At 31.7% G+C, this 10,965-nt stretch overlaps 1 protein-coding gene across 6 annotated transcripts in view; it reads left to right on the forward strand.

Annotated features, from left to right (window-relative positions):
* Ubr3 (ubiquitin protein ligase E3 component n-recognin 3) overlaps positions 1–10,632 on the forward strand; it is a 222,444-nt gene extending 211,812 nt beyond the window's left edge. For all 6 annotated transcript variants that reach the window (XM_077802756.1, XM_077802758.1, XM_077802761.1 and 3 more), the window contains 4 exons: positions 4,219–4,398; positions 6,912–7,121; positions 7,815–7,954; positions 8,239–10,632. In XM_077802756.1, the coding sequence (XP_077658882.1) occupies positions 4,219–4,398; positions 6,912–7,121; positions 7,815–7,954; positions 8,239–8,356 (648 nt within the window). In that variant the 3' untranslated portion in view covers positions 8,357–10,632. The remainder of the gene's footprint in view (positions 1–4,218; positions 4,399–6,911; positions 7,122–7,814; positions 7,955–8,238) is intronic.
* The last annotated feature ends 333 nt before the right edge of the window (positions 10,633–10,965 follow it).

Raw genomic sequence — 10,965 nt, forward strand, 5'->3', positions numbered from 1 at the left:
CTAAGTTCTATAAGATTGCAAGGTAGGGGCCAGGGTTGTGGCTCAGCAGTAGAGTGCTCTGCCTAGCATGTGTGAGGCACTGGGTTCGACCCTCAGCACCACATAAAAATAAATAAAATAAAAGTATTGTGTCCAACTACCACTAAAAAAAAAATACATATATTTTTAAAAAGATTGCAAGAAAAAAATAAAGGTATTGAAAATTCATTGTATTTCCATATATTAACAATGAGCAATCTGAAAATAATGTTAAGAAATAATTTTATTTATAATAGAGGATATGAAAATATAGTGGAATTAGATTATGGCAATATGCAGTTTGATTTATAAATATGCTAAAAACCACTGAATTGTTCCTTTAAAGAATGAGTTTTATGGTAAGTGAATGTTTTTAAAAAGTGTGTGACTAAGGACTTGTATCCAGCATATATCAAAATTCATCACTCAATAATAAAATAAGAAACCCAGCACAAAAATTTATAAAATATTTGAATAAACATTTCTTGAAAAAATGTATATGAATAGCCAACAAGGAGATGAAAAATGTTCAACATGTTCATTTAAAAAGTCTAAATTAATGTCACAAGTGATAATACCAAGTGTTGGTGAGGATTTAGAGTAGCTAAATGAGTAGAATTCTCATTTTTTAATGGTAGACATGCAAAATGATATAGTCAATTGGAAAAAGTTTATTTAAAAGTTTCTTTTAAAAATAAGCAAATGCTTAAAAAAAAATAAGCAAATGCTTACTGTATAACCCAACAATTCTATTCTTGTGTATCTTCCAAAAGAAATAAAAACATATCCATATAAAGACTAAATAAATGTTTATAAAAGCCTAATTTATAGTGAAAAACTGACCTGGAAGTCAATGAATGAATGAATAAAATGTATTGTGTGTATACATTAGAAGACTACTCAGCAATAAAAAGAATGCATATTGATATATACAGTAACATGGATGAATATCACAATATTATTCTAAGTGAAAGACCTGGCACAGACTACATACTGAATGATTCCATTTATATGAAAAGAAGATTAGAGCTAAAACTATAATGGCAGAAGGCAGGTTAGTGGATGCAGGAATAGGGATCAGGATCCACATCCTGGAGCATGAGTGAATTTTTTGGGAGATTTTTCTAAAATTTTGTTGATTGTGGTGGTCACATTACTGCACATACACAAAAGTTAATCAAATTATACTTAAAATGGAATTTTATGGTATGTAAATTATGCCTCAGTAAAATGGTTTTTAAAAAAAAGTCTGTAGCTATATAAATGGAGAATATATAGCTTCATTTCTAGAGATTAAGATGTTGTTATCTTTCTCAACTTACATATAATTTTGATTTTTTATCTTTATTTTTCATTTCACATATTTTCGAATTTTGTATTTAATGTAAATAAGTCATTCACTTGTGTAAAGGTTTGTTAAATATCTGCTTTGTGCCAAACACTGGAAATATACAATTCCTACTTTCAAATAACTCACAATCTTATAAAGAAAACTAATTTATTTTTAAAGTTATTAATAGAAAACATAAGCACAAGAATAGAAGTATTTACAAGATATGGAAGGATTTATTTTATCTGAATGGAGCTGGGTGGTTTAAGGTCTCATTAAATGGGGTCAGGTAAGGTCCCCTAGGGAGGTGGAGTTTGGAGGATAAGAGGAATTGACCCAATAGACAGGGGAGAATAAATAAGCACACTAGCTTCCTACATGGTCTTTTTTTTAAAAAAAAAATATTTATTTATTTTAATTAGATATATATGACAGCAAAATGCATTTTGATTCATCATATACAATTGCCATCACAACTTTACATTTTTCTGTTGTACACGATGTGGCATCACACCATATGTACAGTCATACATGTACCTAGGGTAATGATGTCCATCTCATTCTACTATTTTTCCTGCCCCCATACCCCTCTCCATTCCCTTTACCCAAAGTTCCTCCATTTTTCCCATGCACCCTTCCTACCCCATTATGGATCAGCATCCACTTATCAGAGAGAACATTTGGCCTTTGGGTTTTGGGGATTGGCTTACTTCACTTAGCATGATATTCCCCAACTCCATCCATTTACCTGCAAATGCCATAATTTTATTCTGTTTTAATGCTGAGTAATATTCCATTGTGTATATGTACAACAATTTCTTTATCCATTCATCTGTTGAAGGATATATAGGTTGCTTCTACAGTTTGATTGTTGTGAATTGAACATTGATGTGGCTGCATTTCTATAATATGCTGATTTTAAGCCCTTTGGTATAGACCGAGGAGTGGAATACCTGGGTCAAATGGTGGTTCCATTGCAAGTTTTCTAAGGAATCTTCATACTGCTTTTCACAGCAATTACATCAATTTGCAGTCCTACCAGCAATGTATGAGTGTGCTTTTTCCTTCACATCCTTGCCAACACTTATTATTGTTTGTATTCTTGATAATTGCCATTCTGACTGGAGTGAGATGAAATCATAGAGCCGTTTTGATGCAAATTTCTCTAATTACTGAAGACATTGAACATTTTTTTATGTATTTGTTGATCGAACGTGTATCTTCTTCTGAGAAGCATCTGTTCAGTTCCTAAGCCCATTTATTGATTGGGTTGTTTGTTATTTTGGTGTTAAGTTTTTTTGAGTTCTTTATATATCTTGGAGATTAGTACTCTATCTGATGTGCAAAAATTTGCTCCCAAAATTTGCTCCTCATTGTTTCTTTTGCTGAGAAGAAGTTAGTTTGGGTCTATTCCATTTATTGTTCCTTGATTTTATTTCCATACATCAGTGATGAATCTTCTGAAAGAGAAATTAGGAAAACTACCCCATTCACAATAGCCTCAAAAAAAAAAAAAAAAAAAAAAAAAAAAAACCTTGGGAGTCAGCTTAACAAAAGTTGACCTCTACAATGAAAACTACAGAACACTAAAGAAAGAAATTCAAGAAGATCTTAGAAGATGGAAAGATCTCTCATGCTCTTGAATAGGCAAAATTAATATTGTCAAAATGGCCATACTATCCAAAGCGCTCTACAGATTCAGTGGGATTCCAGTTAAAATCCCAACATCATTCCTTATAAAAATAGAAAAAGCAATCATGAAATTCATTTGGAAAAATAGGAGACCTAGAATAGCCAAAGCTATCCTTAGCAAGAAGAGTGAAGCAGGAGTCATCACAATATCAAGACCTTAAACTATACTACAAAGCTATAGTATTGGTATTGGCACCAAAATAGACATGTAGACCAATGGTACAGAATAGAAGACACAAGAGACAAACCCATATAAACAAAGTTATCTCATACTAGACAAAGGCACCAAAAATATGCACTAGAGAAAAAATAGCCTCTTCAACAAAATGGTGCTAGGAAAACTGGAAATCCATATGTAACAAAATGAAACCAAACCCCTATCTCTCACCTGCACAAAATGTAACTCAAAATGGATCAAGGTCCTAGGAATTAGACCAGAGAACTTGTGCCTAATAGAGAAAAAAGTAGGCCCAAATCTTTTTCATGTCGGATTAGGCCCTGACTTTCTTGACAAGACTCCTAAAGCGCAAAAAATAAAATGGTTTTTGATTAAATAAAGAGGAATTAGGGGATATATTTTTGTGTTTCAAAATCAAATCAATTTTCAGGGTATATGTCCTTGGATCACTGATTTCTCTATTCTTTTATTAGTGAGTAGAGCTTCAGATTGCCTGCCTTTTAGATCTCTGGTTTTTTAGAATCCATCCCCTACTTTTTTAATGCACTTTGTTTTACACTCCTTGTGAGTCCAAGCAAATTATTTAGCATTGCTTTTCATAAATTCCACATTTTTATTGTTGTTCTTTATCTACATTGACCATATATACCCTTTAAATCAAAGCAACATTCTTTTTGCCCCAAATTAACTTTGCTTTCATTGAGTAACTAGTTTCTGTAGATGGACTATTCATTATATATGTAAATATAATTATTTAAAAAAATAAATGTACAAAAGAAGCAGATGCTGTGACATTTATGAAAAATATTTGAGTATGTCTTGATATAACAGTGAGGAGCTGTTTCTTTTCTTCTTGTTCCTCCTGTTGCCCTTAGTTGACTCAGTTAAGAAAGTTTTCTTCCTGTCCCAAAGTAATTGATGAGGATGACACTTAAAATACCTATAATAGAAAATGTTCTTGATTAAATATCTTGAGAATTCTCTATTTCATGTCTAAAAGGAAGAAGAAGAATTTTCAGTTCTTGCCAGTTGCCTGGGACTTCTGCCAACATTTTACCAAACAGAACATCCGTTCATCAGTGCCTCATGTCTGGAATGGCCAGTTCCACCATTTGATATTATAACTCAGTGGTGTTTTGAGATAAAATCATTTACTGAAAGACATGCAGAACAAGGAAAGGTATGTAAAAAGAGTGGTATTCACTTGCCATAGAGGTGGTATGCTAATAGAAAATAAAGGACTCTAGGTCATCTGTTCTTGGCAACATTTGTTAGACTGGTTAAATTGAAAAAGTGGTTTACTCAAATAAATTGCATTTTAGAGTATAAAATTTTAGAATGTACAAAGAAATAGTTCTTTTAATAAAGATAAGGTATTAGGTGTTATTTGGAGTTTGTTTTTGGTCAGCAGATTTTTATAGCACTAGACCTGAAAGATACAAAGGAATTTTAAGGTAAGCAGGGAACTTGTATATTTATTTGAAGGAGAACTATCTTACATTTTAAAAAGAAAAAAAATGATTTAGACTAGCAAATCTAAAATATCATGAATAACTTGAAAATGTGCTGGGTCTCTGTTGCCAGCTCAGTGGATCAAAGGGTTTGCATTGGAGACAAGTGAGTTTAGAGCAGAGTTGGGGCAGTAGTGAGTAAGCTGTGAGTGCCTTGATTTTGTGCACAGACTTTTCTTCTAGAGCTAGTATTATAGTTTGAGAAATGGGATAATATGATGAAAATAGTATTCTAGGGAAGTATTTCTAGTGTGTTTCTAGAGTAACTGGGATTACAAGGGAGTATCACCCACCTGCTCATCTTCATTTTATATCACTTCTCTGCCACAACCTTGCTTAAATCATAAAATAATGTTTCTTAAATAAGTATTTCTTATTTAATTTTCTGACTGAAAATTAAAATAAGGAGAATAAAGAGAGAGGTAAGCAAGAAATTATTTAGGTGGTAAAAATCTGGACTATTTTTTTGATAGTTAAAAATTAGAAAGTAACTAATGCAAGAGACATTCAAGAGAAATATATAATATATATTATAGTATATACTTCCTTAGGTACTAAATTCACAGAAGACTCCAGTACAGCAGTGAAGCAGATTCTTTTTTCTTCTTCCCTCTATTCCTTCCTTCCTTTCTGTTTTTGTTGTGATGGGGATCAATCCCAGGGCATCATGCATGCTAGGCAGGTACCCTACCACTGAGCCATACTCCCAAACCAAAGCAGAAATTTAGGACTGAATTTTTGGTTAGAGGTAAGACGATGACTTTCCACCTCCTGTTTTCCATATCTATACATTCTAGCTGTGAGAAAGAAAGATCATTTATATATACTGGTTGCTATTTAGAGCATATACTTCATTGTACAGGTGTTTTCTTCCAGCTAATAATCAGTTTAGTAGTTTATCATTTAGAAGAACAATAATTTCTTCAGATGATTGAGTATATATTAAGTTTCATGAATTCCGTGGACATCTATCTATTGTCTTACATCTTTCTTCATAAAGGAAATTCTTTGATTACATTATTGTATAGGCTACAAGGTAATGCTCAAACAAATTGATAAAAGTGTTAAATTTGGGGGGAAACATTGCTGTCTCTTCTGCTTAATGGAAGGGTTCCAGTATAATCAATCCATTACAGAGTATGTCATCTTTGGGGCCTGGGTTGGGCACTGAGTATTGGCAAGTGAACTATTATAAGCCCACTTATCCTTACTTGCATGCTTACTTTATCAATGAACTCATTGATAAATAACAACCTAGCCACTTGGTTACTCTACTGATTTAGTTGATTATGGCTGGCTGTAGATAATGTAAGATGAAGATCACATAAATTGACAGTCATTCATACAGTTTCTTAAGATAATGGATTCACACACATTTGATCTACTTTAAGTGTGAATAGAGTAATACCTAGGAAAAATTGATGCTCTTGCCCGTATTTTTCTACAACCCTAACTAAGCTCTCCCCCCCACATATAAAGCAGGAAATTTATTAAAAGAATTGTAGCTCCAAGTACTGTGGATATAAATGATCTTAATAGTTTGAAGTATAACAAATTTTACATATTTTAGGAAAGAGATTCTAAGTTATGAAGTATTAAAATACAAAAAATGAGTTACAATTGTGAATTTCCTTAAAAAGGTCATGAATTGTTTGAAAATTAAAATAATAATAATAGATAGGGGAAATCTATTAATAGAGTAGAGCAAGCAGATTAGGGGAAGGGAGAGGCGCTAGAGAATGAGTTTGATTAAATTATGTGCATATATGAATATGGCATAACAAATCCCATTATTATATATAGTCATAATGTATCAATAAAAATAAATTATAACTGTTTAAAACTTTTGCATTAAACATGTTAAAAGACAAATAAAGATAAATAGTCATGCATGCTGGGAGATATTAATATTTCACTTTTAAAATAATAACAAGTTTATGTTATAAGGTGCTTAATCTAAAAAATTACATCTGTTATAAATGAAATCTGCATGAAAATAGAGAATGGTAATTGTTGAAGTACTGTTTTTATCAATTGTAAAGTAGAAAAAAGGTATAGCAATAAATATTCACATTTTTGGAAGCAGACTTTCCTTTTTTTTAAAGCCCTTTTTTAAAAAAATAAACATTTTGTGTTGGCATCTTAAATACATAAGACTAATGACTATTCTTGGATGTTTTAGGCTTTGCTTATCCAAGAATCAAGATGGAAATTACCGCACCTGTTACAGTTACCTGAGAATTATAACACCATTTTTCAGTACTACCACAGAAAAACGTGTAGTGTCTGCACCAAGGTTCCTAAAGATCCTGCTGTTTGCCTTGTTTGTGGTACTTTTGTATGCCTGAAAGGACTTTGCTGCAAGCAACAAAGTTACTGTGAATGTGTATTGGTAAGCAGTAGTACAAAATTTATGAAAACTTAAATCTCATGAAAATTTGGTACATGGGGTCAAGTCAGCTCTTCAAATTTAACTAATCTTTGAGTTAAACACAATATATATATATAGATATATAGATAGATGGAATGTGTGTTTTGTTGCTTTTTAATTCAGTAGAAGAATAAAAAAAAATCTTCAAAGCTTTATGTGGGTAAAACCTTTCTTAAAAATAATTCCATTTCTACTCCTTTCTCCTATTGTCTTTTTTAAAAATATATTTTTTAGTTGTTGTTGGACCTTTATTTTATTTATGTGTATGTGGTGCTGAGAATCGAAGCCAGTGCCTAACACACATTAGGCAAGCGCTCTACCACTGAGCCACAACCCCAGCCCGCTCTCCTATTATCTTTTAATGTTACATTTATCTTTTAATGCTATGAAACAACAGTCTTCTATGTTGTGGAGGATTCTAGCTTCTGAATTACGTTGGCTCTTAATTGCTTTCCTAGATAATCCTTACCCCAATTCTTCCTAATGTATTAATAATAATATATGGGGAATTGGGCTATAAATTTAAAATAGATGTGATCTTACTTAAAAAATTTAAATATCTTTGTGTTATTTAGAAAACACTTAAAGACAGTCTTGATTTTGTTATAAAGTTCATTGATTATCAAATGAAATGATACATTTTAAAATTTTCAGCATTCTCAGAACTGTGGTGCTGGAACAGGCATTTTCCTTTTGATCAATGCATCAGTGATCATCATTATTCGAGGTCACCGCTTCTGCCTCTGGGGTTCCGTGTATTTGGATGCTCATGGAGAAGAAGACCGGGATCTTAGGTTAGATCTGCATTAATATATCCATTGTTTTGATGAAATTTGGTCATTAAGAACCAAAGTGCCATTTCTGAATTTGTAAATATATATATGTATTTTAAATTAAGAAGCTCCACAATCATTAATTTAGAATAATTTCTAGTTTTTGAGTTATTTTCCCTATCAATATGCTGAGGAAACACAAACCAAATCACTGAGATTTTTGCCATATCAAATCTATTAAAAGAAGAAATGCGTGTGAAATCTTCATTATATTGTATTTTAATACTTCTTTTTTCCTTCCCTAGGCGCGGCAAACCTCTCTACATTTGTAAGGAAAGATACAAAGTTCTTGAGCAGCAATGGATTTCTCATACTTTTGATCACATCAATAAAAGATGGGGTCCACATTATAATGGGCTATGACTCACCACCTCAGCATTGCATCATTTTCATTAAGAATTTATTTTATCAACAATAAGCTTTAACTTAATTTGGGGAGAGTAATGTTTTTGCTGAGGGGAAAAAAAAGAATACATTATGAAGCCTTTCCAAAATTAGGTGCTTGGTAATCACTTAATGGAATAGTAATTTTTTTTTAAGTATCTGGAGAACATAATAAATAAATCATTCTTTAGTGGTCATTTTTTTAAGTGCACAATTAATAAAAAGCACAACTTGTCCATAAAATCATTCAGAAGTTATTCTCCCAACAATGCATATCAGCTATTCATTGATACTTAGAATGGGTGTGATTTATTTGAAATTTTATTGCTCCTTTCTATCTGTGTTTTAATTTGCATCTGCTAAACATAATGCATCTTTTTCCTCTGCCATTCTTGTGTTAATTTGAAATTTTTGCTGTATGTAAGTAGAAAAAATGTAAAACATGATTTATGTGAAATATTGTATAGTAAAAGTTAGTCTAATAGTAGAATCTTAATTTTTTTTTCTTATTGTGAGGAATCGTTAAAAGTTTAAGGCTTTGCTGAAAACTTAATTCATTCTCAGGAATTTCATAAATATTCTCCCCAGGTAAATGAAATAGTTGTAAAATAAGTAGATAGCGCTGTTAATATAAATACAGTACATTTTGAAGGGCATATGTGTGATTGAGGGGGGGGTCCTTAATAATTAAAATTTGTGGACTGAAGGTGTAGCTCAGTGGTAAAGCGCTTGCCTAGCATGTGTGAGGCACTGAGTTCTATCCTGAGCACTTCAAAAGAAAAAAAGAGAAACCAAAAGATTTAAGAAAATCCACATGACAAATTTTGATCCTGTGCATGCCCACCTTTTATTACCAACCAAGTTTTTGTTTATATGATTGGATTGGAAATACTCTTACTTCCCAACTAATAAACCGAACCGTAAGTTTTGGAACTTTCTTATCAGCTCAAGAGATTCAGCTACATTGTATTCATGCAGTGGAATCACTGCTATTTCTGCTTGGTTTACTATAAGGAGAAAAAAAGGCTCAGTGGTGATGAACCTCATGAATGAACAGTATATGAAAAGCAATTTTTGTTTGTAAGGGTTTTTAAATCAGTAAAAATGGGATGATTGAGCTACAACCTACTCTATAATAAGAAAAGTACATGGAAAGCATGTTATACATTGCCACTAAGATTTTTTCCAGATGACTCAGTAATTTGATGATTATTTCATATATCGTGCTATTGAGCAATTCCTGGTACTTTGGAGTTTCATGGCTTGTTATATAAAATTACAATTTTACTTGTAAAAATAAAATTTAAAACATCTAATGATAAAACGTAAAAGTAACATCAGATCCATGTTCTAAAATTTTTTTGAATAATATGGCATTACCGAATATGAAAATGAACATTAAATGATGGCCTTGCATTATAATAGGGAAAGCAGAGTAGTACATATTCAACTGTGTTCAGAACATCAATAAATTACCTACAGCTCTACAAGAAAATACATGGAAATAGCCTGCTATTTTTATATACATTTCCAAAATATTCAGACAACTTTCTGTAAGACTAGAATGATTCTGTTTCACTAAATCACTGTCCTTTCCAACACATTGCTACTTTTTTAAATACTGTATCATAAGTTCAGCCTGTCATATTTTTGCATTGGTCATTATGAATACCAGACCATTTGTAAGTGTGGTTGAAGAGCAAAATACTAATTCACATCTCTAGTAAATACTGTTACAGGATTCATGAACTTGAATAATTCTACAGTTTGAAACTGATGCTATATATACCTGGTATATTGTATTCAGACTTTGATTACTACATATTTAAAATGGAATGTTTTATGGTTGTGCATATGGATGTGAAGTGAAAATATTAGCCTTAACTTTAAAATTTGGGTATTTGATAGTGTTTATTTTGATATTGGTGAATTAGTCACCAGTAAATTTTAAAAAAGCACTTGGTTGAAAATTGTACTTGAATACATACATGCATGCTGCTAAACTAGAACTTTAATTTTTTTCTCCATAACTTTTATAAGTCCCATTTATAAACCCACTTTTAAAAATAACAGGTCCAAGTTAGAGTGATGTGTGTATATTATTAAAAAAATGTACTGGTGTGATATCTTGTATGAATTATCATTTAAATACAGTACATTACTGTAGAAGCTAAAACAGCCTTTATAATTAAGCAGAAATTACAAAACTAGGAATAACCAACATTGTAAGATATGTTAATAAAAACCTACTGTCATTTGGTTTGTGAAAGGTCCTTAAAATGTTTAATGCTAAATGTTTTTCTTTTTCCAGAGATATTGACAGTGATATATGTGAGTGGCCTAAAAGATCAAAGCATAACATAACTAATAGTTTCCTTAAGGTGGAGTTTAATGTGAAGGGTTTGCCTTATATTTTGCCTTTTATTTGCAGAGCTAGATCCTGTTTCTTTTGTCCCGGTCTCATATCCATTGTTAAATCTTTGCTAAATGTGTTGGGGTAGAGGAAGAGGGAAATGGGTGTATAGACCACTGCTATGGTCCCTGCTAGACCAGACTTTATGATGACATTTATTTTGAGTAGACTGTGA

This window comes from Urocitellus parryii, chromosome 1 (assembly GCF_045843805.1).
Source record: "Urocitellus parryii isolate mUroPar1 chromosome 1, mUroPar1.hap1, whole genome shotgun sequence".
NCBI classification, from domain to species: domain Eukaryota; kingdom Metazoa; phylum Chordata; class Mammalia; order Rodentia; family Sciuridae; genus Urocitellus; species Urocitellus parryii.